This window comes from Halichoerus grypus, chromosome 7 (genome assembly GCF_964656455.1).
Source record: "Halichoerus grypus chromosome 7, mHalGry1.hap1.1, whole genome shotgun sequence".
Taxonomy (NCBI): Eukaryota; Metazoa; Chordata; class Mammalia; order Carnivora; family Phocidae; genus Halichoerus; species Halichoerus grypus.
Genome location: NC_135718.1, coordinates 33,177,126 through 33,195,636, shown reverse-complemented (window position 1 = coordinate 33,195,636; position 18,511 = coordinate 33,177,126). Strand labels below are relative to the sequence as shown.

General features: G+C 37.0%; 2 protein-coding genes across 10 annotated transcripts in view; one reads left to right on the top strand and one right to left on the bottom strand.

Annotated features, from left to right (window-relative positions):
* PDE6C (phosphodiesterase 6C) overlaps positions 1-6,779 on the top strand; it is a 48,423-nt gene extending 41,644 nt beyond the window's left edge. The window contains exons 17-22 of the mRNA XM_036072486.2: positions 443-550; positions 659-722; positions 3,093-3,167; positions 3,283-3,366; positions 3,748-3,904; positions 6,342-6,779. Coding sequence (XP_035928379.1) covers positions 443-550; positions 659-722; positions 3,093-3,167; positions 3,283-3,366; positions 3,748-3,904; positions 6,342-6,403 — 550 coding nt within the window. The 3' untranslated portion in view covers positions 6,404-6,779. The remainder of the gene's footprint in view (positions 1-442; positions 551-658; positions 723-3,092; positions 3,168-3,282; positions 3,367-3,747; positions 3,905-6,341) is intronic.
* A 3,675-nt stretch (positions 6,780-10,454) lies between these two features.
* LOC118523070 (protein FRA10AC1) overlaps positions 10,455-18,511 on the bottom strand; it is a 73,551-nt gene continuing 65,494 nt past the window's right edge. For 8 of the 9 annotated variants that reach the window (XR_013449671.1, XM_078077349.1, XM_078077347.1 and 5 more), the window contains 2 exons: positions 16,103-16,181; positions 10,455-11,384 (listed from right to left, as the gene is read on the bottom strand). Coding sequence is in view for 7 of the 9 variants with exons in the window: in XM_078077349.1 (XP_077933475.1) it covers positions 11,342-11,384; positions 16,103-16,181 (122 nt within the window). In the remaining 2 variants the exon portion in view is untranslated. Of the gene's footprint in view, positions 11,385-16,102; positions 16,182-18,511 lie in introns of those variants that run through there. The other variant, XM_078077352.1, reaches the window with a different exon arrangement.

Genomic DNA, 18,511 nt, shown 5'->3' with positions numbered 1-18,511 from the left:
TATCTTATTGATGTTTAAATTTGTATTTTTTAACCAGTGACATTGAGCATCTTTTCATGTATTTTAGGTTCTAATTCTTTGTTGGTTTTATGCATTTTTTATCATCATTTATCTCATCACAGACTGTGGACTTTATGTTTATGTTGTTTTGTCACGTTAATTTGTCACATGTTACTTTTAGTTTTAATGTATTCAATTTTTTAATGTATTCAAACTTACTAATTCTTTTTTTCCTTTTGTGGCTTGTGGTTTTTCTGTCTTAAACCTTTTCTGTGCCAAGGTTAACAGCCATTCCCTGTTCTCTTCTCCTGTGACCCTTTAGATCCACTATGTGAACATCTGATGCAAAGTGGGAACATGAAATCTGAAAAGCATATATTAAAGATACTTTTTATCTCTGGTCTTACATGCTAAAATTGTTGCAAAGCTATATCTTTTTTAGGAAGAGAAGCATGTTTCAAAAAATTGTTGATGCCTGTGAAAAAATGGAAACTGAAGAAGAGGCCATCAAATATGTAACCATTGATCCAACCAAAAAGGAGATTGTCATGTAAGTAGTCAGAATTTTATTCCTCTTTTGGCAAAAAACAAAACAAAACAAAACAAAAAACCCATATTTTGCATATCTTTGTTTTAACAATTGTTGTTTTCTCCCAAGGGCAATGATGATGACTGCATGTGACTTGTCAGCTATAACCAAACCCTGGGAGGTACAAAGTCAGGCGAGTACAGTTATGTTTCCTTTTCCGTCACTTGCACAGGTGCTACCTAGATCCATGTAAGAGCGAACGTGAAGATTCTGGCAATCTTGGAATTTTGTTATAGCTAGCAATTATATGACTATATATTTTGTAAGCAATTATCTTTCATTACCCTGGAACAAACAATCGGTTTATAATTTAAAAAGAAAAATGAAACTTGAGACGTTAAGACAAAAAATGTTCCCTGTTGGATTTCTGCTAATGAAGAAAGATAACTAGCTTTCAAGAGCTCACAAGTGTCAATAAGACAATAAGTCATTTGGTTAGGCCCCAGAACAAGGCAAAGAGAAGGGACCTTAGAAAGAAAATGCTTTCTGCAAAGAATTCCTTATCATTGAACAGACTGCAAAAAGTTTATATACAATTATTCAGGGAATGTCTGAGTTTTTAACAGAGGAGATAAATTGGCACAAGACAAAGATGAATCATTAGTGCTTTCCTCTATCAAGGGTGGTTTTGCTCCTACAACCTCTTCTTCACTGTGTTATCAATAATTAAAAGGCACTGTCTACAGTAAGTTCATGTTTAAGGGTGCCTTCCCCAGTTCTTTGCCAACCTCAGGGAGTGAGAGTCAGGAGTCACTAGTTTACTATTTGATTTCTTACTAACGGGATGAAAGAAGCTTCTCTTTTTCCCTCAGTGACTTCTAGGAGAAACCCTACATGGAAGAAAGGCCAGAATTCACTGGGTTCAACTGTAATTGTGGGTTGTATGAATAAAGATAGAATAATTAGAACCATTAAATTCCAAACCAAACACGTGTGCTCCTTCCACCCTGACATGCCTGTTCTTCCTCCTTGATTCTTTATCTGCACAATCACCCAGGCCAGAAACCTGGGGCCTTGCATGAAGTTCACCTCCCTATTCCTGTCTGTCACGCTGGCTACTGCCTCAGGTCGGACTTCCTCTTTCATCAGCACGATGGTGGCGGGACCCTCCTAAGGGATCCTTCTTCATCCTTAGCTACCCAGCCCTCCTCTGAGCTGCTGCTGGGATTATTTATAGATAGAGCTCTGCTCAGCCACTCCTCTCCTTCTAAACTCCCCACAGCCAGAGGTTTCCAAGCTTTCTTTTAAAAAAGAAGTAAAGTCTGTCCTCCCCACCCCACCCCCAATAAAGTTGTACAAAGACCACTTATATAAAAGAAAAAAGCAACGTTACTCTACCTGAAATCTCTCTTGGCTGGGGCTGCTAGTGCTCTTTGGTGCACTAGGGCTCCAGGAATAAGAATCACCATTCTAGAGAATCAAACTTCCTAGCAAAGCTTATAGGGCCTGTCACTACCTGTCCTTGTCCTTAACTCACACTCACCAGATTATTTCCTGGCACTCTCTCCCATTCACCATCTCTCACGCTAAGCTCTGGATGTGCAGTTTTATCTCTGCAGATAGTCTTCCCCTCCTCTTTATCTGAAAAACTACTATTCATCCTTGATGCAACATAAATGCAAGCTCCTTTATGAAACTCATCTTTACTTCCTTCTCCTCAATCCCCAGCACTTCATACTACTACTGTTATAGCCCTTATCCACATGGTTTACATGACTCTCTCTACGAGACTGGAAGCATCTTAAAGAAAAAGGTCACATCTGATTCCTCCTGGCAAGCCTGGTTCATGCCAATATAAGGCAGCTAGTGGGTATTCATTAAACTTGATATTGGGTTTTTAAAAGCTATATAAATTTACCCTCAAATATCCTTACCCTGTAATCAAGTAAAGCTGTGTTCTAATCTGTGTGCATGTGTGTACATGCAGATATGCTAGAAGCTAACAGATAAGCAGGACAAGAGGAGGATGTGTGGGAAGTTTCAGAGCTTGAAGCAAAATGTAACAGAATTAAACATCCTCCCATCTCCCCTTTTTATTGTTGAGAGGTGGTGGCAATAGCAAATAGGAGATAGGTACTCCCAGAATGGGCCTAGAATGCTGAAGTGGCAAGAGAAATTTCCCCTTCCCGTTTCAATATAATCTATATTTTTCATTTTTATTTTTTTAAGATTTATTTATTTGAGAGAGAGAGCACATGTGAGCAGGGGGAGGGGCAGAAGGAGAGGGAGAAAAAGAATCTCAAGCAGACTTCCCACTGAGCGTGGAGCCCAACACGGGGCTCAAACCCACGACCCTGAGATCATGACCTGAGCCGAAACAGAACCGGACGCTTAACTGACTGAACCACCCAGGCGCCATCTTTCTAAAACCAAAGAGCATGTGATGTGACAGTGCCTCAAGCATTAATATAAATGTTATCCTTAAATGTCACTCACACTAATAAAATGCAAATTCTCTATGAATGAGTCAGTTTCATGAACCAAGTCTTATTCTTATTTGCAGGTGGCACTTCTGGTTGCAAATGAATTTTGGGAACAAGGAGATCTGGAGAGGACCGTGCTGCAGCAACAGCCTATTGTAAAGACCTGGACATAAAAATGCACTATTTATTACAAATTATTGATACAAATCAGTTTCTTTTGTTCCCTGAGTCTTAGAAAACTATCCTTAAAGAATTTATTTCTCTTTCTAGCCTATGATGGACAGAAACAAAAAAGATGAACTACCCAAACTTCAAGTTGGATTTATTGATTTTGTCTGTACTTTTGTATATAAGGTAAGTAAACAAATTGAGTGAAATATATAATCATCTGGGGATGAGGCTTTTTCTTTCAAAGTGTTACCAAATTCAGAAGTCACCCACATGGAAAGCCATTAGGGGTATACTTGTTTCTCCAAAGTAGCTTGAGGAATTACCCTAATTTCATTCAGGGGTGGAAGAAAAACTAGAATTCAGACATGAGCACATTGAACAGATGAGACGTACTCAGAAAACAGCAACTGTCTTTCCTGTTTCCACGGCACTGAGTTAAGCTCATCCAAGCAGCTCTGAGCACTGAGCACTGTGACAACTCCTTATAGCTCCTTCTCTGCATATGAAAAGTACTGAAAATCAACTATATGATTTAAATAGCTTCTGACCTAAAATTCTCTCTAGGAGTTCTCACGGTTTCATAAAGAAATCACACCAATGCTGAATGGTCTTCAGAACAACAGAGTAGAATGGAAATCCCTAGCTGATGAGTATGATGCAAAGATGAAGGTGCTTGAAAAGGAGGCGAAAAAGCAGGAAGAAGGAAATATGACCACAAAAGGTTAGTTAGATGGAGTGTGTTTTTGCTCATTGTAAAATAGCCAGGAGTCAGGCTGCGCTTAATCTCACATGACGAAACCATAAGTAAACGCAAACAGGAAACTTGCTTTTCAAGTAATTATAATAAATTGATTAGTGCTTTTCAGATATCCACCCCCACTCCCAACAAGTTCTTAGGAATAATTCCAGGAGGAATTGACTGGTCCAGTTGAAGTAGGGGTTGGGGTTAGGCTTCTTCATCCACTCTAGTATGTGGCTCCTGAGTACCTCCACAAAATACTGAGATTTTAGAAATACAAAAGCCATAGAATCAGTGGCATCAGAGTTTGGTGAGAAAACAGTTTTAGTTCTAACATTACGCATTAGCTGTTTCTTTGGGCAACTTGCTTAACCTCTCTGAGCTCAATATTCTTCTCTATATAATGAGAAGATTTTATAGACCTCCAGCCTCCCTTCCAGACTTAAGGAAGCCCTACAGAAAAGCAAAGCTGGCCAACTGAATGGGATGACTTGACAGGTATTCCAAGACTGACTGTGTCTCAAATGTCCCCATATAGTGGTTTTTCTTGATGAAACTTCTACTCCTGAAGTCACTGTTTGGTTTAACATTATCTTCAGAAAGCCACTGTTAAGATGCTTAGGATCAACTATGAGTTTATCAGATGACTCAAATGTTACCTTGAATTGAGAATGCTAAAGTCATGACTTCCTATTTTGTCTTGAGATTCAGCACTTAAAAGGTTTTGTAAGAAATTTTTATTGTTTAACCAAGAAATCTTCTCTTTCTGGAAGAGCTTTGTAAAACAAAAAACAAAAAAATACAACATTCTTTTTAGGTGATTCCATTGTGTTTACTGGTATTTTAAAAAAATTCATGGAGGGAGAAAGTATTTTGCTTAAAAAGTTAAGGATGTCCTTCAACAGAATAAAAGTAGGAGTTTGACTTCTTGATAATCCATTCACCAATGTATTTATTGGGTGTCTATTCTGTACAAGGCCCTGGGTTAGGCAGGGCCTGGGGAAAGTTGGGGTCCTTACCTCATAGAGCTTACCCCCTGGTCGGGGAGCTAGACATTAAACCAATAAATGAACAATTAATTATCTATCATGAACAATTGATTGTAACTATCAGAGGAAGCATGGGGAAGGCTTTCCTGAAGAAGGATGCTTATGCTAAACTCTGAACACAGGAGGCTTTGGCTAAGCCAAGAAAGGGGGAGGGGTTGGGGAAGAAGGAAGGAAAAGAATATGCACAAATGTAAATGGGATCGACTCCTTAATTTCTCTTTCTTCTGTCTTCTTGTTGGTCTATAGGAATGCCACTGATTTCTGTGCATTGATTTTTATATCCTGCCACTTTACTGAATTCCTGTATGAGTTCTAGCAGTTTTGGGGTGGAGTCTTTTGGGTTTTCCACTTAAAGTATTGGGGTGGGGGGATGGGTTAGCCTGGTGATGGGTATTAAAGAGAGCATGTACTAAATGGAGCACTGGGTGTTATACGCAAATAACGAATCATGGAACACTACATCAAAAACTAATGATGTATGGTGATTAACATAACATAATAAAAAAAAAAAGAATATGCACAAAGGCCTTGAAGTGGAAATAAGCTTGGTGCAACTGAAGAACGTAGAAACTGGTGTAGCTGGAGTCTAGAGAACAAGCAGGGCAAAATACCAGATAAAGCTGGTAAGGCAGTTAGGCAGGATAGAACTGCCTTAAAGGCCTTGCTTGAGGATTTGTCCTCTAGAGGAGCAAGGGGAGGTCATTAAAGGGATTTAGATGGGAAAGCAATAACCTGATTTGCACTTCAAAAAGATAACAAGTCTCACTCTGCTCTCCCCCTCATGCTCAAGCTCTGTCTCTCAAATAAATAACCTTAAAAAAAAAAAAGATAACAAAAGTGGTCAATTTTACAATGCAAGTGGAAAGCAAAGGTATTTCTTAGTACAATTAAATTTAATCTTTATCTCAACTTTATGATGAACACGATATCAGGTTCTTTAAGTGGCTCCTGATACTTTCTTTTAGTATTCAGTATATCGGATATAGATCTATGTTTATTTGCATAAAAAATTACTTGTGAACTTTCTTCCTGCTACCCTGAGAAGTCTCTGTGAACTAAAAACATTATTTTGTATCTTCAGGCAACAAGCTTTGTGCTTGTTGGCACAAAGCAACAACTCAGATTCCCAGATTGTGCAGTTCAGTGGTTTGAGAAACAGATGTTGTTAAATGGTTAATCATTTATAAGATTGTTTTTTAAATGGATCAACTCTGAACATTAAGTTTTAAAATGGTCAAAACCCTAGTACTTGTTATAAGTTAAAACTATTAACTAGCTATAAAGTTGATACTAACATTATGAGAGTATTAGAATAAAAACACTGTGTGTCCACGGATTCCCACTACTACTGCTTTTCTCCTTTTTACTAGCCACAGAAGATTCAGGAGGTGGCAGTGATGACAAAAAGTCCAAAACATGTCTCATGTTATAATCTGACTGGCTGAAATTTCAAATATTGTTTCTACTTTTGAAGAAAAACAGAAGAAACAAAAGAGCTTCAGCAAACTTCATTCAGCACACCATCAACTAACAGAGTAAGAGGATCTTTAGATACGCTACCCTTATGACCACCAAAAGAAAATATATTGCTAGCCTGAAAACCCTGAGAGTAAAATAAAGTTCAACAAAAATACAAAATATAAGATGAAAATAAGTGCATTTTTGGAGCCAATTTGTTTTAAATTAAAAATATGTAATCCTGAAACCAGTCACCAATTCTTTTTTTAAAGGTTCTTATTAATAGTATTCATTTGCTAGGGCTACCATAACAAAATACCAGACTGAGTGGCTTAAACCACAGAAATTTATTTTCTTACAGTTCTGGAGGCTGGAAGTCCAAGATCACGGTGTTGTCAGGGTTGGTTTCTTATGAGGCTTCTCCCCTTGGCTTGTAGATGCCCATCTTCTCTCTTACCCTCACATAGTCTTCCCTCTTGTGTGTCTGTGTCCTAATTTCCTCTTATAAGGACACAATCATATTGGATTAGGGCCCATTCATATGATTTCATTTTACCCTAATTAACTCTTTAAATACCCTATCTCCAAATACAATCACATTCTGAGGTACTGGGGGGTTGAATTTCAACATGAATTTGGGGGGGGGTGACATAATTCAGCCCATAACATTAATAATCGTAATTCATACCTCAAATTCCTTCCTAAACTAAAAATCTCTCATCTACACATCTTAAGAGTAAATACAGTATAGAACTTATATCTGTAAGTACTATACACAAAACAAGTAATAGGATGTCAAATGTTATTCCATCTGAAATGCTCATCATCTCTTTCCTCTACTTTTTATCCTTGATAATGGAAGGATGAAGACCACACTGCTTTTGGCAGTTTATGTCTTTGTCCTATGCCCATCCCTCTCCACAAGTCTGAAAGCAATTATTTTATGTGTAACAGAATATTTTTTAATATTCTATTCTTTTCATTGAAAGAATAATCAGTTTATAAGACATTCCCTGGATAGTCCTAACGTAAATTAAATCAGCTAATAAATGTTATGCATTAAGAAGCATGTGATTTGATTATGCAAGAATTTCACTATCAAAAGCAGTTTAGAAGAACTTCAACAGAGGTTATTTAAAAAAAAAAAGATTACTAGAACCATCTACCATGCATTCTAAATATTGTTTTGTCAAGAGAAACTAAGGACAATCAACTATTACTACATGGTGGACGTTTGGACATCAGAGAAATTTAGGATTTCTTCCTTATCTACAATCACAGACCAAATAATAATTATGCCCTAGATTCTGCCACAGATTTTATCAAAAGGTATCTAAATTTTAACGAATCAAATTGACAAACTATGAACCTCAAATGTTTTGTTATACAGAAGGTATCGTTCAATTTTAAGCAGCCAGGGGAAAAAAAAATCACCATTTGTTTTATGTTTACAAGGAAAAATTATAAGATTTAGAATCATAGGATTGCTACTTTCACATTAGAATGTAGGTGTGTGAAAGGAAAGATTTTTGTCTATTTTCATCTATTTTGTTCCTAACTCTATCCTGGCACCTAGAGAGAGTAGCGCCTGGTATAAGGTAGGTTCTCAGTGAATATGAACGAATAGTATTTTGAATAAATGTCATAACAAACAGCTATAAATGAGGAGTGCCTATAAGTTAACAAAATATCTTTAGGGGGGAAAAACTCATTCAATATATACATGAACATGAGTGTTGTCTATTAAGTCATTACCTTGAGTAAGTGATACATGTACACCTTGTTTCCATTACTTAAAATAATTTTGAAACTCCACTTTTAGGATTATTTTAGAAACTGCTTAAGAAACTCTTCCTTTGGGGCTCCTGGGTGGCTCAGTCGGTTAAGCATCTGCCTTCGGCTCAGGTCATGATCCCAGAAAGCCCCCACCCAGCCCTGCTCAGCGGGGGGTCTGCGGCTCCCTCTGTCCCTCCCCCTGCTCATATTCTAATACATAAATAAAATCTTAAAAAAAAAAAGAACTCTTCCTTTAGCTTTATGTAATTTTGGACCCCAAATTATCAGCTCAAACAACTTCCCCTCCTCATTTACTAGAAAGCAAATTGAGGAGCAGAGATGTGCTGTTATTGAAGGTCTGCAAAAATAGGAACTTTGCTTAACAGCAAGTAGAAGAAAGCATTAACTTCATATCCCAAACGGTGGTCCACTGAACACCAATGACTGCACTATAGCCAAATATGAGATAGGTCTGTTGGAGAATTATTCTTTAAACTCGTCATCTTGAGGCCTTTTCAAAGACTCCTTAAAAATATGACTTCAGTTATGCATGAATGGATTAAGTGTTATGATTATATATAATGACCTAAATTTACTAATGAACCTAATGTCCATAAACCATACTTTTAATACCAAATACATGGATCTATTTTAAAGGAGTCTAGCTTTTTAGTTATCATTTAATTTTATAGGAATTTTATTTTCTGATGATCACTAAACTATGAATGTATTTTTATCATAAACATGTTTTAGCTACATATATACTAATATCAGTTTGCTGCTGGACATTTCAGCACTTTTTCCTTAGAAACCAAGATTCCTTTTTATTCACTATAAGTTGTGAGATTTTAAAAAAATACAATTTTTTAAGAAAATAAGGGGATTTAAAAACAATGTTCAATGTTAACAAACCAATACTGATTTACTGTTTTTTTGATGGTTTAGAAATGACTGTATAATTATTTCCTAGATAGTTTCTTTGTAGCAACATCCAGCATAGTGCCTCACATATAATAGAAGCCTGAAAAATATTTGAATTAATGAATAACAACTATTTAATAAAAGGAATATCTCTGATACTAACCATTTAAAAATAAGACACTAAACTACTTATTCTGCAATTTAATGCCAATCATTCCATGTTTAAATGTCCTTTAAAACAGTATATCTTAAAATAATTGAAATGCTATGATTGCTTTCTACAGGCCTCACTTCACTAAATCATGCATCTTCTTAGCCATCTCTTTGCTCTTTACAAACATGGGTTAAAACCTTTTTTTAAAAAAATCAATAAATCCATTTGAAAATTTGATGAAAACTACGGACCCTTTCCCCCCATAAATACACATGATTACAGAAGTTTACACACAGATTCTAGGAGTGCTTAGATCCCCTAAAGCACATCCACTGACTCTGAGGGGTATGATCAGCAAAGTAAGAAGTTACATTTTATAATATATCCTGGCATAGAAGTATATCCATATTTGTGTGACTGTATCTGAGATAAGATCTAACACATACTATTATTCAGTTAAATTATCTTATTATAGAATCTCTCTGTTGGAGAGTCAACTTCCGTGGGGCGCCTGGGTGGCTCAGTCGTTAAGCGTCTGCCTTCGGCTCAGGTCATAATCCCAGGGTCCTGGGATCCAGCCCCACATCGGGCTCCCTGCTCCGCAGGAAGCCTGCTTCTCCCGCTCCCACTCCCCCTGCTTGTGTTCCCTCTCTCGCTGTGTCTCTGTCAAATAAATAAAATCTTTAAAAAAAATAAATAATTGAAATGCTATGATTGCTTTCTACAGGCCCTCTCTTCACTAAATCATGCATCTTCTTAGCCATCTTTTTGCTCTTTACAAACATGGGTTAAAACCTTTTTTAAAAAAATCAATAAATCCATTTGAAAATTTGATGAAAACTATGGACCCTTTTCCCCCATAAGTACACATAATCACAGAAGTTTACACACAGATTCTAGGAGTGCTTAGATCTCCTAAAGCACATCCATTGATTCTGAGGGGTATGATCAGCAAAGTATGATATATACACACACATACACACACAGTTGCTTTTCTTCCTTCTCGGACAGGGAATCAAGCGGGAAAGTCAAATCCAGTCTACCAGTCTCTTCAGAAAAAGTTCTTTTAGATCAGAAATTCACAATGGGACTCCATTATTTGGTTTTAAGTAACTGTGAATGCACAAAGCCATTATACCCATGATCAAATTAAAAAAAAACAACAACTACAGAATCAGATAAAGTTGATTTAAGAATTACCAGCAATTTGGTATTCCCCATGCTGTTGTCCCTTTTCCCCCAGCATGACAGCAAAATGCAGTAAAAGTTACATTTTATAATATATCCTGGCATATAAGTATATCCATATTTGTGTGACTGTATCTGAGATAAGATCTAGCACATACTATTATTCAGTTAAATTGTCTTATTATAGAATCTCTCTGTTGGAGAGTCAACTTTCGTGAACCTAATCTACTGTTTCAGACTTCTGGGACCTCATTTGCCGTGCCCCACCGCTCCATGGTATTAATTTACTTTGTAATAAACTTCTCACACGCTGGGAAGTCAAATTTGATTATAACAAAGTCCCTTAAGTAGGATAGGTGAGAAGGAAGAGAAAGGTAAGCAAAGGGAAAAAAAAAGGCAGCTAGCAACAGGTGGTAATGGGAAAGTAGGAGCTTAGAAAGAGGGGTGCCAGTGTATCAGAGGAAAGGAAAGGTAAAGACATAATGAGTCTATTTTACAATTTTTGTGAGACACCAATAATTGTAATAACTTAAACTAACTGAAGCAAGGGAAGATAAATATGAATGAGTAAAAACAACAGCAAAAACCCCTACAAAATACAGGCACAATGGACTCTGTACAGTGTACTAGCTTCATCCTCCAGCAGCTACAGATCTGGGGCAGTCATTGACAGGCAACTGAAAAGATATAAAGGGATGGGGAAGCATGTCTCCAACAGAACTGAAAAACTTCCAAAGCAGCTGACATCTTGAGAGTAGCTGGATTTTTATTTCTGAAGATAAACGACTCAAGCTGCAACTTGTAGATAAAATTTTTGTGAAGAGTTTCAAAGTGTACTTTCACATTAAGGAATGTGGGCTTCTCTCTTCCATCTCACAGAAATAAATCTTGAAAATAGTCATCAAATTCTTCTTCTCTATTTAAAAGAAAAGGTATACATATTGATTAAAATCAACAATTACAGAAAAAAAATTAGGTGACACATTATATGTGATTAATGAAAATAAAATATTTTAACTCAATATAATTTGCTAATTTTTCTATATATTGATATTTTTCATGATTCAGCCATCAAATAATTCTTAGCTTTTCAAATAATCACAACTATACCCAAATTGATTAAATTTAAAATGTTTTATATGTTGCCACCTCTCCCTAAATGGATTTATTACCTAAGATTTTACTTTAAAGTACATGCTTTGTGACATGTTACTGCTTCTCTACTTTTCTGGTCGACTTTATAACTTCTCTGTTCATTCTCATTTCAAATTATAGTCTGATCAAGAAATGAATGAAAAAGAAAACTATTTTCAGGAAAAATACAAGTTTTACTCCTAGAAATGGGGAAAATCTGTTTAGGCTGTAGGTCTTTATTGCTCTGGGAATAGTAAATATATATTTGTAGCAGTAAATATCATGTCTAAAACAATGAATCAAAGACTGAAAGAAGATACTAAATTGTATTATAATGTGTTAAAATACTATGAAAACTGTCAAGTACTAAATAAATATTAGCACTAGGAACCAGACTGATAAAGAAAAATACCACAGGGTTTCAAGTCAGACAGTGTTTAAGTTCTAGCTCTGTCACTTATTAGCTTATATGAGCAGGTTACTTAACTTCTCTGGGCTCAGTCTCCTTGTTTGTACAAAGGAGAACATTGTATTTCCTTACACAGGTGCTGTGAGGATTAAATACACACACACACACACACACACACACACAGTTGCTTTTCTTCCTTCTGGGACAGGGAATCAAGCGGGAAAGTCAAATCCAGTCTACCAGTCTCTTCAGAAAAAGTTCTTTTAGATCAGAAATTCACAATGGGACTCCATTACTTGGTTTTAAATAACTGTGAATGCACAAAGCCATTATACCCATGTTCAAATTAAAAAAAAAAAACTACAGAATCAGATAAAGTTGATTTAAGAATTATCTGCAATTTGGTATTCCCCATGCTGTTGTCCCTTTTCCCCCAGCATGACAGCGAAATGCAGTAAAATTTTTAAAACTGTAGTAAGAACTTAAATACAGGAAATTAACTGAATCTCTGTGTAGGCTTAGATGTTCCACACTTGATCAATGTCAAGTATTTATAAGGTCACAAAAAGTTCTGGATGATAAGAGTCTTCTTTTTTTTTTTTTTTTTTAAAGATTTTATTTATTTATTCGACAGAGAGAGAGACAGCGAGAGCAGGAACACAAGCAGGGGGAGTGGGAGAGGGAGAAGCAGGCCTCCTGCCAAGCAGGGAGCCCGATGTGGGACTCGATTCCAGGACCCTGGGATCATGACCTGAGCCGAAGGAAGTCGCTTAATGACTGAGCCACCCAGGCGCCCCTGATAAGAGTCTTCTTAGAAGGATTTACTCAAGTGGCGCCTGGGTGGCTCAGTCGGTTAAGCGTCTGCCTTCGGCTCAGGTCATGATCCCAGGGTCCTGGGATCGAGCCTCACATCGGGCTCCTTGCTCGGCGGAGAGCCTGCTTCTCCCTCTCCCTCTGCCTGCCTGCCGCTCCCCCTGCTTGTGCGCTCTCTCTATCTCTCTCTCTGTGTCAAATAAATAAATAAAAAATCTTAAAAAAAAAAAGAAGGATTTACTCAAGTATCTTCACTGCCTAAAATGGTGAGCTGATCCTAAGACCTATTCTGTCAATTTCAGCTATAAAGCTCTTCAATGGGAAGTTATACCATTAAAAGTTTAGTCCATAGTTTAACTAGGATAGCAATACTTTATTTACAGTAATAACTTTTTTATAATCTGATCTATAATGACCACACTTTTAGGAATTCTTTACTTGGCTGGAAAAAAAAAAGTTAAGGTTGCAGAAAAAAAAGTGATCTTGTTTAAAAAACGTCTTTCCACACAAAAAGATGGAAAAATATTCCATGCTCATGGATCGGAAGAATAAACATTGTTAAAATGTCTATGCTACCCAGAGCAATCTATACCTTCAATGCCATCTCGATCAAAATTCCAATGACATTTTTCAAAGTGCTGGAACAAACAATCCTAAAAGTTGTATGGAATCAGAAAAGACCCCGAATCGCCAAGGAAATGTTGAAAAAGAAAAACAAAGCTGGGGGCATCACGTTGCCCAATTTCAAGCTATATTACAAAGCTGTGATCACCAAGACAGCATGGTACTGGCACAAAAACAGACATATAGACCAATGGAACAGAATAGAGAACCCAGATATGGACCCTCAACTCTATGGTCAAATAATCTTTGACAAAGCAGGAAAAAACATGCAATGGAAAAAAGACAGTCTCTTCAATAAATGGTGCTGGGAAAATTGGACAGCCATATGCAGAAGAATGAAACTCGACCATTCTCTAACACCCTACACAAAGATAAACTCAAAGTGGATGAAAGACCTCAATGTGAGATAGGAATCCATCAAAATCCTAGAGGAGAACATAGGCAGTAATCTCTTTGACATCGCCCACAGCAACTTCTTTCAAGATACATCTCCAAAAGCTAGTGAAACAAAAGCAAAAATGAACTTTTGGGACTTCACCAAGATAAAAAGCTTCTGCACAGCAAAGGAAACAGTCAACAAAACAAAGAGGCAACCCACAGAATGGGAGAAGATATTTGCAAATGACACTACAGATAAAGGGCTGGTATCCAAGATCTATAAAGAACTTCTCAAACTCAATACCCAAAAAACAAATAATCAAGTCAAAAAGTGGGCAGAAGATATGAAAAGACACTTCTCTGAAGAAGACATACAAATGGCTAGCAGACACATGAAAAAATGTTCATCATCATTAGCCATCAGGGAAATCCAAATCAAAACCACATTGAGATACCACCTTATATCAGTTAGAATGGCAAAAATGGACAGGGAAAGAAACAACAAATGTTGGAGAGGTTGTGGAGAAAGGGGAAACCTCTTACACTGTTGGTGGGAATGCAAGTTGGTACAGCCACTTTGGAAAACAGTGTGGAGGTTCCACAAAAATTTAAAAATAGAGCTACCCTATGACCCAGCAATTGCACTCCTGGGTATTTACCCCAAAGACACAGATGTAGCGAAAAGAAGGGCCATATGCACCCCAATGTTCATAGCAGTAATGTCCGCAATAGCCAAACTGTGGAAAGAGCCGAGATGCCCTTCAACAGATGAATGGATAAAGAAGATGTGGTCCGTATATACAATGGAATATTACTCAGCCATCAGAAAGGATGAATACCCAACTTTTACATCAACATGGATGGGACTGGAGGAGATTATGCTAAGTGAAATAAGTCAAGCAGAGAAAGTCAATTATCATATGGTTTCACTTATTTGTGGAACATAAGGAATAGCATGGAGGACATTAGGAGAAGGAAGGGAAAAATGAGGCGGGGGGGAATTGGAGGGACAGATGAACCATAAGAGACTATGGACTCTGAGAAACAAACAGGGTTTTAGAGGAGGAGGGGAGAGGGGGGACTGGTTAGCCCGGTGATGGGTATTAAGGAGGGCACGTACTGCATGGAGCACTGGGTGTTATATGAAAACAATGGATCGTGGATCACCACATCAAAAACTAATGATGTATTGTATGGTGACTAACATAACATAATAAAAATTAAAAAAAAAAAAAGAATCTACATTAAGAATCATCCAGGGGCGCCTGGGTGGCTCAGTCAGTGAAGCATCTGACTCTTGATTTTGGCTCAGGTCGTGATCTCAGGGTCGTGGGATCGAGCCCTGCATCGGGCTCCATGCTCAGTGGGGAGTTGGCTTGAAGATTCTCTCTCCCTCTACCTCTCCCTCTGCTCCTTCCCAACCCTGCACTTGCTCCCTCTCTCTCTTTCCCTCTCTCAAATAAATAAATCTTTTAAAAATATCCACACACACAAAAAAAAAACTCTTTCCAACACACCTGAATTCTATTACACTGAGAACATACCATAATTAGCAAGATGTTTCATAATCAGCCTAAATTAATGAATTAGGATTGATTCAATATTATGAACCAATTTGCCTAAAGACTAACAAAATGGGACTAAAATTTATCTTGCAATATTTGTAGGTATTGTACCAAGTGCTTTACATTCTTTATTTCATTAACTCTTCACAATAAACTCTATGCAGTAGGTATTTATTTTATCCTCTTTTAACATATAAAGCTCAAGTGCTGAACATCCCAGTATATGACAAGAGCTGATAAAATTCCAGCCCACATCCAGACAGCTCTTCCAACCCAAGGCAGATAACAATGTGCACACTGAGTTACCTGTCTTTGGGGGGTTAAGGTAGTTGTTGGCAAGTAAACTTTTACCCGTACATAGACAGCTTCAAGGGGCTCCCTGTACATGTTTATGATAATCAGAATATCAAGAATAGGCTGCTCTGGAACCAGTAAACAGCCCTTCTCTGAAGGATTCTAAGCAAAGACCAGAAGGTCACTTGTCAAGGCGAGCTGAAGAAAGATTTACTCACTGAGTGGAAGCTGAATGAGTTAGCCGTTTATGGCCACAAAAATGGCTGGGAATAAACTCTGATCTTACCAGGCTAGGCAGTCCTTGGCATTAAACAGACATTCATGATGATAAGCTTTTTCATTAATTGTTATCAAGAATGGCTGTGGCTTCTCTACTGATGCAAAGGGTATGCACTATCTAGTAATATCAGGACTCACTGCGATTTTTCATCTGTTTCTGGTAGGGGGCCCTTCCAAAGTTCAGATTCTGAAGTACCTTCTTCTTCATCAGAATTTCCTGTTCATTTAAAAGAGATTTTAAAAAATGTACATATTTTGAACTACCCACCAATGCAATTAAATTAACTTCAGATTTAACTGCAGTTTAGTTTCAACTTTTATGGCTCTAAAAATGTAATTCACTCTTTCAGACCAATAAATTCTTCCTAAAAATAAATAAATAAGTTGAGATATACCAAAGAGTCTCAGCAAAAAGACCAAGGAGAGTCTCATGGAAACTCCCCTAAGTTACACTGAGTTAAAGTGGCAATTTCAGTATTAACTCTTATAAAGGAATGATCTCTTGCAATATAATTGCCTTTGATTTAGTTTCTTCTTTCTGTTGGCATACAAAAGACATGCACGTTAAGATTTTTGTAGAGTATATTTACATTAGGATCAAGAACTCAAGAACTGAACTAGTATGTAGGACCAGTTTGTTAAATCATGAAAAAATATTGTCAGATGCTTTTAAAAATTGATGCTGATTAAATTAATCAGAAGAAGCTGATTTCAGTAAAGAAATAGGCATACTCATACATTGTTAGAGGAGTAAAAATTCTGTAAACTTTTTTCTTGAGGAAAATCTAGCAACAAAGATCAGTTTAAAATATACACATCCTTTAACCAGCAATGCTGCCTTTAAGAATTTAATTATTTACTTAGAATAAATAAGCACCTGAGATACATGTACAAAGATGTTCATTATATAACAACGAAAACAACAAAAGAAAACAACCTATATCCCCACAATTAGGGATCTAGGATTGGTTAAATTAATACTATATAGCTGTTAAAAAAAATCTTAGCATGTCTATAGTATTACCATGGAAAAATGTCTGTGCTATTCCAAATTTTTTAAAAATTACAGAAAGCATGCATGGTATAATCCGATTTATGATTACATATGTGTGTATATATACTGTAAGTTTGTAAGGACCAACCATACTTAACAGTAATTATATTACCTGTGGCCTGCGACACTTTCACTTTCTACTTTAAGCATTTCCAAATTTCTTGTATTTTAGACAATGATCATGTATTGCCTTTAAAAATCAGTCAAAACAATAAAGATATTTCTATTTTTAAAACATAACAAAACAGACATGTTTTAAAAATCACCCTATATTAGTGAACTAAAAATTATCAAATACTGAAAAAGATATTATAAGGCAATAAAAGTATATGCCATAAAGTAATTATATTAGCAAATAGTTCCTCTCCAGTAAGTTAGTCTCAAAAAGAACTGACACAAATTCAGTCTGTCAATACAGAATGTCCCTTAAACACACACAAAAAATAAAACAGCATTGATTTGCCCACAGTGTTTTTAGCCTTTTACCTGTTAGACTTTGATCCTTGAATCAATATGCATGTCTGAACTTTGGTCCTAACTACATCTATTCTGGCACAAAAACTAACAAAAATGGCAGGGAAAAAAAAAAAGGAGAGGGGTTGTATTTTGCGGGGGGGCGGAACAGGGGGAGAGAGAGAATCTTAAGCAGGTCCCATGCCCAGTGCAGAGCCCAACACGGGGCTTGATCTCACAACCCTAAGATCATGACCTGAGCTGAAATCGAGAGTTGACACTTAACCAACTGAGCCACCCAGGCGCCCCAGGGGTTGTATTTATAATGATCTACATACAAAGACAATAAAAGATAAAATTATAAAGCCTTGGGAACCAGATTCCCACTCAATCACAACCAGCACTGAAACTGCCAGTGTCCCAAACTGAATGTGTGAGAAGAGAGAATAAAAGTGTTCTACTCTTATTTTTATGAAAACTCACTAACATGAGCTAAAGAAAGCACGGAAAAATTAATGAGGCCTAATAGTTAACATGACAGTGTTACCCTGTTAATGATGTCAAAGAACAAAACCTGTAAGATCTTGAAAGCGGGCAGCTAATTTTAAAAGGCCTTACAACCACCTGTCCTCTTGTTCCCTTTCAAGAGTACCTCCCACATGCCAACTTTCCTACATGTTTTCGGATACTAGACAACCCACTTTTACTAAAAGATCGAATCAGTTTAGAATATTATAAAATAACTCCCTTTGAAAGATCATATGCTTAAAAAGTAGCCAAATAGGGCGCCTGGGTGGCTCACTTGGTTAAGCGACTGCCTTCGGCTCAGGTCATGATCCTGGAGTCCCTGGATCGAGTCCCACATCGGGCTCCCTGCTCGGCAGGGAGTCTGCTTCTCCCTCTGACCCTCCCCCCTCTCATGTGCTGTCTCTCTCATTCTCTCTCTCTCAATAAATAAAATCTTTAAAAAAAAAAAAAAAAAAAGTAGCCAAATACTGTCAGAGATTCAAATCTAGAAGACTGGACTACATTATGAATCT